Raw genomic sequence first — 12373 nt, 5'->3', positions numbered from 1 at the left:
CAGCGCTCTGTGGACGCAGCTCTGTTTTCAGCGGGGGTGACATAACTACTGTCCCCATCTCACTATTGTTACTTTGGGATGTGTTTCACATACTTAGTGCCCTCCTGAAATACTGTGTTAAGAACAACCTTTACTGAGCTTCAACAGAAAAAAACGAAACCCTGAGCTTCAATACTGAAAGGGAAGAATTCTGAAAATGTTTCCTGAGAAAAGAGCAAGTGTATCAGTTGCACAAACACAATCAGAATGAAATTGTTTACCAAGGACACGTAAAGGCATACACCACTCACCTTTTATTAAAGTCTGGCAGCGCAGAGCTTTTCAACAGACCCTTACCATATAGCCACTAGAGCTTAACTATAAATACCATTATCCTGGGCTGCAGGGAAGGTCACCCACGCGCTCCTGCTACTTTAGCTGACAGTAACCGATTTACAAAGAACTCTCCTGTGCCACAGTCAGCGTTAGGCATGCAGCCGTTCAGGGCACCTCCTGCTGCCTGAGGACACCGCGGGCTCCCAAGTGCCACGCAGTCACACAGAAGTTTGCCGTCCTTCCTCTCCCCCCAGTTCTGCACGCTCTAACATTTAACTGGCAAGCTCGGCTTTCGGTTGACTACCGGCAAAAGCACCGCCACGCCAACAGCGCCACCGGGGGCCCTGGCCGCGGACGGAGCGGCCCCGCGGGGCTGCCCCACGCCCGGGCCGGCTCTGCCCCCCGCCAGGCCCCGGGGCCGGGCTCCGACTCACTGTTATACTGGACTCCCTTGGCAAACCTCCTCTGCAGAGCCTGGTTCATGGACTGCAGCCCCGCGGGGATGTTCTTGTCTCTGACCGCAGCCTGGTCCGAGCCCACCAGCTTCTTCAGAGCCGAGAACATCGTTCTGCTCCCGCGCCTCCGCCACCGCCGCCGGGAAAAGGGCCGCCGCGCCGGGGCTCAGGGGCAGGGCGGCCCCGGGGGGGCATAGGGAAGGGAAGGGAAGGGAAGGGACGGGACGGGACGAGACGGGACGGGGAGGGGAGGGGAGGGGAGGGACGGGCACGGCTCGGGGGGCGCGGGTCCCTCAGAGCTCGGGCAGGGCCGCTCCGGCCATGAGGGGCGGCCCGGGCTCGGCGGGGCGGAGCTGCGCGGCCCGGCCCGGCCTGGCCCGGCCCGGGGGGCGACGCGGGGGGAAAGGGGCTCGGCCGGGCCCCGCCGTGAGCCGGGCAGGGGGCGCTAACCGGGCATGGCCCGGGGCGGGCGGCGGGGCACGGCGCGGAGCGGCGGGCAGGGAACGGGAGGAGGCGGGCAGGGGACGGGAGGGGGCGGGCGGCTCCCGCGAGGGGCTGGGGGGGGGGCGCCGGGCCGCGGCTCAGCCCCGCCGGGCGCCGTGGCTCGGGGCCGGGCGCGGGGCTCCCGCCTCCGCCATCTTGCCTCTTCCGCCTCGCCGCCAGGGACGGGGCGCGCGCGGCGCCGGCTACGGAGGCCGGCGGGGGCCAGCCGGGCCGGGGGGGCGGGACGGGGCGGGGCGGGGCGGCCCCGTGCCCGCGGGAGGGGGGGTGGCCCCACGCACAGCGGGACCCCCGCGGACACCGGGACCGCCCCCCCGCCCCCCCCGTAACCCCTCACGCTCCACCGTCACCCTCCGAGCCTCCCCCGACCACTGCGAGGCCTTTAGTCCTGCCCTGCGCCCCCCCCCCCGCCTCCCTGCGACACCCCGCGCCCCCGCAGTCCCCTCCTGTGATCCCCCCCGGGGTCCCCTGCGACCCCCGAGCCCCACGGCCCCCTCCCGTGACCCCCCCCCGTCTGCTCTGCCCCCCCCCAGTCCTCTCCCACAACCCCTGCAGTACCCTCACCCCGCCCCGGGATCGCTCCCCGTCCCTCCCAGCCCCCCGGGAGCCAGCAGCCCCCCGCCCCGCACCCCCCATCTCCGGTTCCCAGCTGAGGCCCAGGGGTGCCGGCAAGGCTCTGGGCTCTGAGCACCCCCTCCCGTGCGCCAGGGCCCCCGGTGTCCTGGGGAGGGCACAACCCGCAGGGACGGAGGCAGCCACGTCTCTTCACACCCACCAAGGATGAGGCTCAGGGACCGTGCAGGGAGAGAGCCTCACCAAAACCCGTGGTCCCGCCGTGCCCCATCCATGTGATGCAGCACGGATTACTCGCCCTCAGGGAGGAGCGGGTGCCTGTCCCCCCTTGCTGCTTCCTTCCCGCCTGCCCCCACCCAGCAGGACGTCAGAGAGACCCTGGGTGCCCCTGTTGGCACCCCCACACCGTGCAGGTGGTGGTCAGCAGGGCTGAGGCAGGGACAGGGGCTCAGCGGATAGCATGCAGCAGCCCCGCCAGGAGGGACACCAAAGGGGAGGCCAGCGAGGACTCAACAGCATCCTCTGCCGCTCCTAGAGCCCAGCTCGTCGCCGGCTCTGGGACGGACACTAGGCTTGTTGGTTACTTTAGAGACATTTACTGTTGAAGACATCTCCTGCGCCACCAGGAGCTCATGCGAGGCCCTGGTTCCAGTGCTCGGTGCTCGTCTTCCACCCACATCAGTGTGACAGACGCAGAAACTCCTCATCCTCTGCAAGCAGAGCAGTGTGCAGTATGACAGGCAGACCCACAGACCCCATCCTCACACCCCGCCATGCCCCACAGACAGGTGGCAATGGTTGATGCTTCCCGCTTTGTCACTCTGTCCCTGCTGTCAGTGATAAGGGAAGCAGTCTGGGCTCTTCGCACATCCCTTTGCTGTCCAGGGATGTCACTTCATGTCCCACCACAGTGGCATTAATACACTTTGTACTGGTGACAAGATAATAAAAGATGGGTTCTGCCCTGAGACCCGTTACTTTGTCCCCGTTCCCCATCTGCTGGGCTCCCACCCCAGCTCCTGCTGCTTGCCGTTATCAGAATCAGGCTCATCCAGGGCTGTGGCTGAACGTCCCCGAGCTCACTCCCCTCTGCAAGATCTCCCCTGCTACACTGCTGAAAACGAGAATGCTTGTCCATCCGTCCTGGGGGCTGAGCAGGCCTCTTGATTCTCCAAAAGGGTTTCAATACGGAAACCCTCGTGCTGACTAGATCTGGAGGCTCTGGAGGGCATCGCATGGAGGGCACACTCTGGGTGCACCCAGAGTCCCTATTTGGTGTCAGGGTCCCTTCACCCCTTCAAATTTTTCAGCTGCTATTCCCGCTGACACTGCTGCCACCTCCACTGCTCCCCGCTGCACTCTGGCCTCCCCGGGGCCTTTCCCCCTGTTATCACAAGCATTTTAAAGTTCAACCCCAGCCTTGGTGCATCTGCAGCCTATACACACATTCCCCATGTGTGATGCTGCCTGTAGATTGATGATCTTTTCCTCGGTCCATCAGAGGACCGGACCCAAGACAGACCCACCCCAGCTGCAGGCAGACCCAGTGCTCCCGGGTGCAGTCTGGAGCAGACAAGATGTGCAGGCAGCGCCCGCCTGCTTGCCGCCCCAGCCCCCGACACGCTGCCGTGCCATACCTGCCAGTGGAGGAGCCCCGCAGTACTCCTTGCACTCCTTCTCTGAGTAGAACTGGTTCCCATTGCCCTTGCAGCCTCCGTAGCTGAACTTGATGCACTTGCCCTGGGCCACATCAAAGGCCCAGCGCAGCACTGGCTTCTGGCAGGGCCCCTGGACAATGGGCAGCCTGCAGGCAGCTGCAGGGAGAGGGGGCTGCGGCAGGCCAGCAGGACCGGGACCCCCATGGACACACAGGGCTCGGGGTTGCACGCAGTCCCCTCTGGGGCTGGGGTGAAGGCCTCACCTCACCCACCCTCCGCATCCCTTCACCCCCTGCCCGGCCCCATGCCTGCTCACCCTCGGTCCGGCACGCCTGCAAGCACCCCTTCTCTGAGTAGAAGTTGTTGCCATTGCCCAGGCAGCCACCATAGAGGAAGGTCTCACAGGCCATGGAAGAGACATTGTAGAAGAAGCGGGAGAGCATCCCGCTGCAGGGCCCGGGGTCCTGGCTCAGCCGGCACGCATCTGCAGGTGAGCACAACACGGGCTGTGGCAGGCGAAGGGGGCGCAGGGATGCCCGCCACAGCCCCTCTGCCAGGACCCACCTTCCTTGTTGCCAATGTATGGGGGCAAGGGTCCTGCGGCTGAGCCCTCCTCAGGTGGCAGCACTGCTCTCCGCGCCCTCTGCTCCGGGAGGAAGAAGCACAGAGCCGCTGTCAGCCCTGCCTGCCCTTCTGCCACTGGTGACAAGCTCCCCCGGTGCCCCCATACATCTCCATTCATCGGCCTGGGGTCACTCGTGGCCTTCTGAGCCCTGTGCTCATCCCAGACAGGAGCCAGAATCACGCATTTTGGGTAAAGACACTCAAAGTGCCCCGGTCATGCCCTGTGCCAGGCTGAGGACATGCCTCTGCTCCCACTGACACCGGGTGGTGCATCCTCCAGATGTTATATCTACCCTCAACTGGACTATTTCTCCTATGAAGTCCCATCCTCTCTTGAAAAACCTTTTAAACTCAACACTACAAGACTGGGACGTGCTGGATGACTGCAGCTGGAGCATTAGTAGGGCAATGAGCTGCCTCCCCCACTGTGGAGGGGAGTCTTCAGCCCAGCTGGGGCACTCAGGAGTGGGCAAAGGGTACAGAGACACCAGGCTTCATGTGCTGCAACTTCTACCCTACAAAAGAATCAGAGTAGGAAAGTGACGTTGCTTTCTACATGGAAGTGAGCCCTAGCAACACCTGATGGACCTGGGACCCCTGTCCTTGCAGCCTGTGCCCTGTCCTTGCAGGCAAAGCCCATTCCCATCCTTAATTCATTCCAGGAGGTCCTGGCTGGAGCACTCACCTCGGGGGCAGTGGCAGTCTCCTGGGGGACACATTCACCTGGCCCAGATGACAGGAGAGAAGATCATCAGCTTGAGAGGGGTGGTCCCCTTTCTACCCCATCCCAACAAAGCTGTCATCTCTCCTCCCTCCATCCTGGCCCTCCCTTCTTCTCCCCAGCCTTGCAGACCAAGAAGGAGCAGCCTCAGCACACCGTCACATTGGGGACACAGGCAGCAGAAGAGGCACATGCCTTGCATGCATTACCTTTGTTGGCCAGGATGAAGATGGAGTCCGCAGGGATGCCCATCTCCAGAGCCAGCTGCCGGAAGGCCTCGGTGAGGTCCTCCCGCAGCTCTGGGCTTCTCCCTGGCAAGGGCAAGGAACGGGCTGTCAGCAGGGTCAGCAGTGGCAAGAGTCTGTATGGAGGCCCCAGCAGCCACAGACCTGCAGAGCCCAGGCAGCTGCAGGCCCAGTACAAGTCCTACCCAACCTGTCCTCCATTATTCTTGACCAGAGTTGGTCAAGGGCTTGGATAACACTGTTTAAATGTCTCCCAGTCATGAAAGACAGCATCTCCTGCCACTTCAGGATCTGGGTCTCCCAGGCAAATCTCGTTCATCCCAAATAACACTCTGGTTCGAATTGTGTGATGTGGCTGTAAACGGAGCCACAAAACTCAACCTCTTTAGTGTCAAAGATGAGCTGACTCAAGGCACCACCTCCAAAGCCACCCTCAAGTCCCTCAAAGCCAAGCAAAGAGTGGTGTTACTGAGCCCACCTAAAGGCCTACTTGCCCACAGTGCCATAGCCAGACATACCATACAGCTTCAGTGTGGTGCTTGGACCATAACTACTTGTCTTCTTCATCAGAATGACTGCGTATTCTTCGTAGTTGGTGCGAAGCACATAAGACTTGATAGACACATCCCATTCTAGGTGAGACAGCAATACAGGGGACATCATTCCTGCCCCTCAGGAAGGAACAGGTATAGACGACAGTGCCAGAGCTGGGGGGTGAAATCAGGCAGCTAATTCAGGAAATCATGAGATTATTAGGAGGAAGTTACTGAAGCAGGCACAACCCTGACACTCTTTCACCTCACCAGCCTCTTATTAGCTGAGGGGACTGGAATTCAACGTTTGCAGACAACTGAGATACTATCAATGCTCCTTAAATGTGGCTGGTGGGAGCCTGTCCCAGATTGGGACCCTGGGGATGAGACAGGTCTGCTGGAATATCTCATAGTCCTGTACCTACGCAGGCAGCTCTGAAACAGCTTCCCTAACACCCTGCTCCCTGCTTCCTTGTCTGGAAACAACCCACACTACGGAGCAGCTTCCTCTCCTTGAGCCCTGCTCCCCTGAACCACTTCCCCAGCCACCAGCTGCATCCTTTGAGGCCTGGCACTGGTTCACATCCCGTGACCACACAGCAGCTCTTAGGGCCCAGCAGGCCAGCAGTGAGCCCAACTTACTGGGATTATAGTAGGTGTATTTGCCAGGGGTGCTGGTTTTCTGGTACTCTCCTGAGATGTGAGTGCAGTCACCTTGCCTGGAGGAAGGAGGAAAAGAATAAACAGATTCGGGTCATCTCTTTTCCTATTTATCTTGTGAAAATTGTGCCTGGAGCAACCAGATTGCCCATGGCACAGGATCCCTGACATCCCTGAGCACCCACAGCACTGCTCGTACCGCAACCTGGTGCTGATTGTGCTGATCTGGTCGGCACTGGGGCCAGGGCCCAGCACTAGCGTGCCCATGTTGAACTTCTCCTTGTAGTTCTTCATCCACTTGCAGGTGGTGCCAATGGCTACATCATACCACTTCCCATACATCTGTGGGGAAAAGAAAGGGACATATCTGCCACACGCCTCCTCCACCAAGGTAGGATATCCCATGGCTTTCTGCAGAGCTGAAATATTCATGACCAAGAAGCCAACTGGTGAGCTACGGTGCAAGGTGCTGGGGCCAGAGCTGTTGTAGGAAGGTGATCAGCACTCAGCAGGATTTCCAACTCAGTGGTCACCCACCTCCCACAGCTTCCCAGGCTTCTGTGCTTGGATCCCTGACAGTGTTCGAGAGCTGTCTGTCAGAAGAGGTGGCAGCCAAGATGTCCCAGCTTTACAGCAGCTTCACGCCAAACTGCTGGGGAAGTGAGGGTCAGAGCTGGACTCCTGTTGCCCATGTGTGCTTACCACTGGGCAGGGTACTGGCCCCTTCTCCCCTCCACTTCTGTCACTTTTTGCATGGGGGACAGGCAGTCCCTGGGAACACAGTGGGGTCCCCAAGCCCAGGGCAGTGTCTCTGTGTCTCCTGTTCACCAGGAAAGGGGGTTGGTACCCACCATGTGCCCCAGCGGAGCCTAGACCCACGTGCATGTTGGGTACGCAGAGCTGGGCAGGGGACAGAGGTGCCTGCAGGAGTCCCCCCAAGGCAGGCTGCATCCCACACACATTCTGGGGCTTCTGGTGTGCCCTGCCACAGCTCTTAGTCTGGACAGATGAACAGACTGGGGTTCATCTGCCCTGCCTGTGTGTTTGCTGGGGTGAGACCATCCCAAGGGTTGAATCCCCCCCCAGACCAGCACCCACGGAGCTGGGTCCTGCACAGCCCATTATGGGAAATGTCATCCTTCTTGCTAGAGAAAAATGAAATAGCTTTCTCCCATCCCTACTACCCCCAATATCCAGGGACCGCAAGCCGCTGTTACCCGCTCAGCATCAAAATTCTCCTGCACTTGGATGTCTTCATCCTGGTCCCCAATGGGGGTTCCGCTGGCCATGGCAAAGAGGAGGAGAGAAAGGAGACCCCAAAACATTGTGTCTGGTGGCTTCAGAGTGCTGCTGAGTGCCAGCGTGCTGGAGGGATCCGTGTTTCTTCACCGTCCTCACTGCGCAGCAGCGTGACCTTCAGACCGCAGAGAACAGCGCCAGCGGGGCGGCCAGCCTGGCGGGGGCCAGGCAGGGAGACGCGGGGGCAGCTCCTGGCCCTGCAGACCTGGCCATGTGGCCTGAGCTCACCACGGCCCAAGCAGCACAGGGCCAAACATCCATGTGAGCTCCTCACCTCACCTGTTCCTACACCACCTCTCGGCCCCAGCACAGACCAGGACCTGTCTTATTCTATGTTATGATTTGTATTCCTGCCCTGGGATCCTGTAAGGAGCCTGGATGGTGCCCCCAGTGCTGGACTAATCTGACCCTGCAGAGAGAGAACCAAGAGGTCCCCAGCACGCATCATGGGCTCCTTGCTCCTCAGCAGTGCCCACAGGGAGCTGAGCCCAGCAGCCGGATCCCCTCCCGGCAGCGGGGGTGAGACTCTCCCCGGGGGCCCCAAGCTGGTGGCCAAGGCCTGGGGCAGGCAGGGTGGCACCCACCCTGCGCTGAGGGTCCCGGGGCCCGGCAGGCACGGGTGGCACGGGCCCAGCATCTGTCCCCACCCCTGTTTGCCTTCTCAGGATGATTAACTGAAACCAAACAGCCGGAGGAAACGGCAAACAGAGCAAAGGGCAGGAGCCCCTCTTCCAGCCGGCCGGTAGCTCAATATTTGCAGAGAAGGGCGAGAGCTGCAGGCACGCTTGCAGCGGCCGGCCGGACTTTCCCCCCCTCCTCCTGCCGCCGTCCCCAGGGGAGCGAGGCGCCGCGCACGCCGGGCCCAGCGAGCGGCGGGCCGGGGCGGGCAGCTCCGGCCTCCCGTCACCCCCAGCCGCCTCTGGGCCGTCCTCGGGAGCGGGCCGAGGCCGGGCCGTGCGGTGCCTTCACCGAGCCCGCCTCGTCGCCCGGCCCTCCGGGGGAGCCGGGCCGTGCCCCGCCGCCCCCGGCCCTGCCGCCGCCAGGTGGCAGCCGGCAGCCAGGAAAAGCCCCGGCCCCGCCGAGCCCCGGGGCGGCCTCGCGAAGCGAGAACCGGGGCTGGGAGGCGCGGGCGAGGCCGGGCCGCAGCGCGTGGCCGCGGGCAGGCTCCGCGCTCGCCGCCCTGCCCCGCCGCGGGCACGGCCGGCAGCCGCCCCCCGCCCCGTCACGCTGCGGGCCTGGGGCGCAGCCGGGCCCCGCGGGCACCGTGCAGCCCGGAAAGGTGGGGAGCAGCGCAGCCGGCTGCGACACCCAGCTCCTGCACGTCGCCAGCCCTGCGCCCAGAAAGGCCGGGGATGCGGTACAGCTCGGCAGCCCCGTGTTCTCCTCCAAAAACACGCTCCCTGCCCCTGCCCCCGTCCCCGTCCCTGTCCCTGTCTCTGTCCCTGTCCCTGTCCCCAGGGCTGTGGCTGTGTTTGCACCAGGACCGCTGAACGGAGGGGGATGGAGAAGCCCCACACGCTGCGGAGTGCGGGGCTGTGGTGGCAGCCTCGGCAGGGCACAGCCCTCCAGGCCCAGGGGCTGCACGGACCCACATCAGGGGCCCCAGGCGGGCACCGGCTGCTGGGGCCGCGCACGGCGGCCCTGGGGCAGCCACGGCTCCAGCGCTGGGGGCAGGAGGTGCCCATGGGGCCCTCTGGCAGGACTCAGGGCCGCAGGGACCCTGCGGGATCCATGGGGTACGGGCTGCTGCCAGCTGGCAAGGAAGGGCGGCCAGCATGTTGGTTTCAGACAGGTTTGGACAGAAACCAAACAGGAAGAAACCGCCATGAAATTCCTGCGGAACAACCCCCCCGGCCCCACTGCTCTGACTCAAACCTCCCTTTTACACCCACTCAGTTTCGGACCCCTCTCCTGCAGGCACTGCAGGTGTCGCAACTCTGCTGTGGCTGCCTGGGGGTTTGTGGAACATCAGACAGACCCTGCAGGGTAAAGGCCACCGAGATTCAGCATTCATCACTGGAAAAATGAGATACTAAGAGCCTGATTCCACTCCTCTCCTGCTCTCCAGCATCCACCATGAAGCCAAGCATTAGAGGGGGCATCCCTGCCTCATCCTTCCACTGTCCCTTTGCAAACCAGTTCTTCACTGAGCTCATCCAGTCCCTTTCTGAACCTGCCAGTGTTATCTGGCTCCTCTACTCCCTGTGGCAACAAGCCCTGGAAGTTCAAAACCTGCTATGTAATGAAGTTTTATCTTTTCTATTTTCAACCTATCTCCTGCCAGCACTCCTTACTCCAAGGACTGCTGGAGTGTTACAGTTTCATGCTCGGCTTGTCCACCACCCTCATGATTTTGCAGGCCTCAGTCATATCTGCTCTTGGCTCTCCTCTCTCAAGGCAGGAGGTCTCAGCTTTTCCAGTCCCCTCTCATACAATAGGCATTTCATCTCATCAGTTATTACAAAGCAGGTCCAGAGAAAGCTGACTTCCCATCTCCTTCTTCAGCTGTGGAAACAAGAGCTCAAGCACACAGCACCCAAGGTAAGTCTTTCCAAGATTTTCTACAGTCAAAACACTTGCCATCTTGTTCCCAAGACTTTGCTGATTACACAGCAGTTTGATTTTTTTTTTTCTCTGCTCTGCCAATTAACAGTTCTCTGAAACCAGGTCACTGATGGCTCCCAGCTCTGCTCCTGAGTCTAGCCACCTGTCCTGAGCTCCATGCTAATGCCTCGCTCTGATCACTTCTCCTTTGAAGCATCACCTTCATTTCTCTACACCAAAACTTACCTCCCACCTCTTCGTCCTTGTTTTTGCGAGGTCTTTTTGAAACTCCTTGCCACGAACAGTATTTTGCAAAAGACCCCAGTATCATCTGTGAACTTGAAGGTTTTCCTGTTCACTCCCTTCTCCAGGGGATGGATGAAGATGTCAGATATAAAACCAGCCCTAGGGCTGGCCCCTGGGGGACCCAGTGTCCTCCATCCTGAGGAGTGGCTGTTCAGCCCTACGTGTTGCTTCTGATCCTTCAACCACCTTTGAGTTCACAGAACAGCCATTCTGCTCCCACAGCAAGTTTGTTTCTTTAATAATCTCTGGTGTGGTGCACCATCAGAAGTTTTCTGAAAATCCAGTCTGGTGATGCCTTCTGGATCCTCTCTGGGACAAGGAGGATTTCCCTTGCAGAAAGGGGCCACATGCTCAGCATAGACCTACCTTCTGCATAGATTCTGCTTTCTAACTAGAAATACAGCAAGGAGAGTCTACAGTTTTTAGCTCTCAGCATCCTCTTTACAGAGGTAAAAGTTTCACCATCCACCAGCCTGCTGCCTGGCTGTAAGACAAGGTACCATGCTGTAGCCAGCACCTCCATGGTTTCACATTTGTGTTCCTCCCGGGTATGAGCCATCTGAGATGACAGTTCATCCCACCAGTCTGGGCCTTCCCCTGTGTTTACTTCAAATTGTTCTGGCAATTGTCCTCTGAGCAACGGCTGCAGTGAGTGTGCCAGGCCTGGGAATCTCCTCACCACCTTTGTCCAAGAAAGAAAAACACTGGGCTGCTTCTCCTTGTGGCCTTACCATCCCAAAGGTCCCTTTACACCCTGGGCATCTCCCCAGCCCCTAGATGTCTTTCTGCTCTTAATGGATTAAGGGATATTCTTCAACCAGCTATAACGTCTTTTCTTGCACATTCATTTTTAGCTTTTTAGTCTCTTGATTTCAGCTGACGTGCCACATTGTGGGCTTTCCCTCTCCTAGGCAAGATTTCTGTTTCTGAAACATTGGCATTTTCTGTAGCACCACCATTTAACTCTCATAGAACCAGGAAGGGGTTTAGCCCTTCATTTTCCTTCTGAATTGTGGCACACATTTTACCCAAGCTTCTCACGCTTGTGTAATACCCTCCATCTATCTCTAGGACCTTGAGATTTGGGGATGGGATATTGGGTAGTATTCCTGAATTCTACATAGTTCCTTTTCCTGAACTTGTTATGGGGTATACCTCTATCTCACCGCACTGTTAAACCTGGTAGTGCTGTGTTTTTCAGTATGGTGCAGTTCCCCCAGCATCTCTTCAGCCAGGTCCCAAGCACTCAAGATCCAGCCCAGAACAGCATCTTTTCTTGTGGGTTATAGGTTCAAGAGGCTTCATTTACTGCATCCACAAACTGTATCTCTACATCTTGTCTTGATGAAGCCAGTCTATACATGGGGGAAGTGATGTAAACATCCCACCTTGCATGTTCTCTGGAATCACTTCATATTTCTAGATATCTTACTGTTCTCATCATGTGCAATCTGAATTTTACTTTTTTTTTTTTTTAGTCTGGGATTTTCACCTATAAGGATTCCTCTTTGCACTCTTTCCCTGCTATATTTTGAGCCGCTTCACACTACATAAACCACCTCCCATCTGTACCCCTCCTCTGTCACTCCTATGAAGCTGGTAGCCAGGACACCACTCGTTGGTTAGCCTCCTTCTACCAGGTCTCTCTTGGCCCAGTGCAGGATGCCGCTGAGTGATGCCAAGTTCTTTGTTTCCTCTTATGCTTCCAGCACCACTACGAAAGCATTTGCAGTTCTGCCCTGGCTCCCAGGCCAGTCTCTGGCAGTGTCAGGGGTCATCAGCCTGCATTTCTGCTTCATGCCCTTCTCCATATGCTCTCAGCACCCTGGGCCTGGTTTGTCTCCCAGGTGCCTTTTTGTCTCCCTGACGTGGTTGTGCTCCTGTCTACCTCTACCCAGGCTGTGGCCTGAGGAAGATCTCTGCTTGCATTTGATCAAGA

At 59.2% G+C, this 12373-nt stretch overlaps 2 protein-coding genes across 3 annotated transcripts in view; both read right to left on the bottom strand.

Annotated features, from left to right (window-relative positions):
* RABL6 (RAB, member RAS oncogene family like 6) overlaps positions 1 to 1153 on the bottom strand; it is a 59070-nt gene extending 57917 nt beyond the window's left edge. Inside the window, exon 1 of one of the 2 annotated variants that reach the window (XM_035564680.2) lies at positions 750 to 1153. In XM_035564680.2, the coding sequence (XP_035420573.1) occupies positions 750 to 879 (130 nt within the window). In that variant the 5' untranslated portion in view covers positions 880 to 1153. Of the gene's footprint in view, positions 1 to 290; positions 433 to 749 lie in introns of those variants that run through there. The other variant, XM_035564681.2, reaches the window with a different exon arrangement.
* Positions 1154 to 2476: 1323 nt separating this feature from the next.
* Positions 2477 to 7610, bottom strand: AMBP (alpha-1-microglobulin/bikunin precursor). Its single transcript, XM_035564688.2, has 10 exons — positions 7503 to 7610; positions 6485 to 6627; positions 6268 to 6344; positions 5611 to 5724; positions 5057 to 5158; positions 4812 to 4849; positions 4067 to 4145; positions 3819 to 3986; positions 3482 to 3658; positions 2477 to 2554 (listed from the first exon to the last, which is right to left on the bottom strand). Exons 1-10 carry the CDS (start codon positions 7608 to 7610, stop codon positions 2523 to 2525), a joined length of 1038 nt encoding a protein of 345 aa, XP_035420581.1. The 3' UTR covers positions 2477 to 2522.
* Positions 7611 to 12373: the final 4763 nt, after the last annotated feature.

Source organism: Cygnus atratus, chromosome 19, assembly GCF_013377495.2.
Source record: "Cygnus atratus isolate AKBS03 ecotype Queensland, Australia chromosome 19, CAtr_DNAZoo_HiC_assembly, whole genome shotgun sequence".
In the NCBI taxonomy this organism is placed as follows: domain Eukaryota; kingdom Metazoa; phylum Chordata; class Aves; order Anseriformes; family Anatidae; genus Cygnus; species Cygnus atratus.
Note: the sequence above shows the minus strand (reverse complement) of the source record. Positions and strands in the feature narration are given on the sequence as shown.

Excerpts from the sequence above, each read along its gene's own strand:
- AMBP (XM_035564688.2), bottom strand. The coding sequence starts at position 7,610 with ATGTTTTGGGGTCTCCTTTCTCTCCTCCTCTTTGCCATGGCCAGCGGA. Across the intron at positions 5,725-6,267 it reads ATACACCTACTATAATCCCA|AATGGGATGTGTCTATCAAG; the intron begins GTAAGTTGGGCT and ends TGTCTCACCTAG. Across the intron at positions 4,146-4,811 it reads AGACTGCCACTGCCCCCGAG|AGGGCGCGGAGAGCAGTGCT; the intron begins GTGAGTGCTCCA and ends CTCCCGGAGCAG.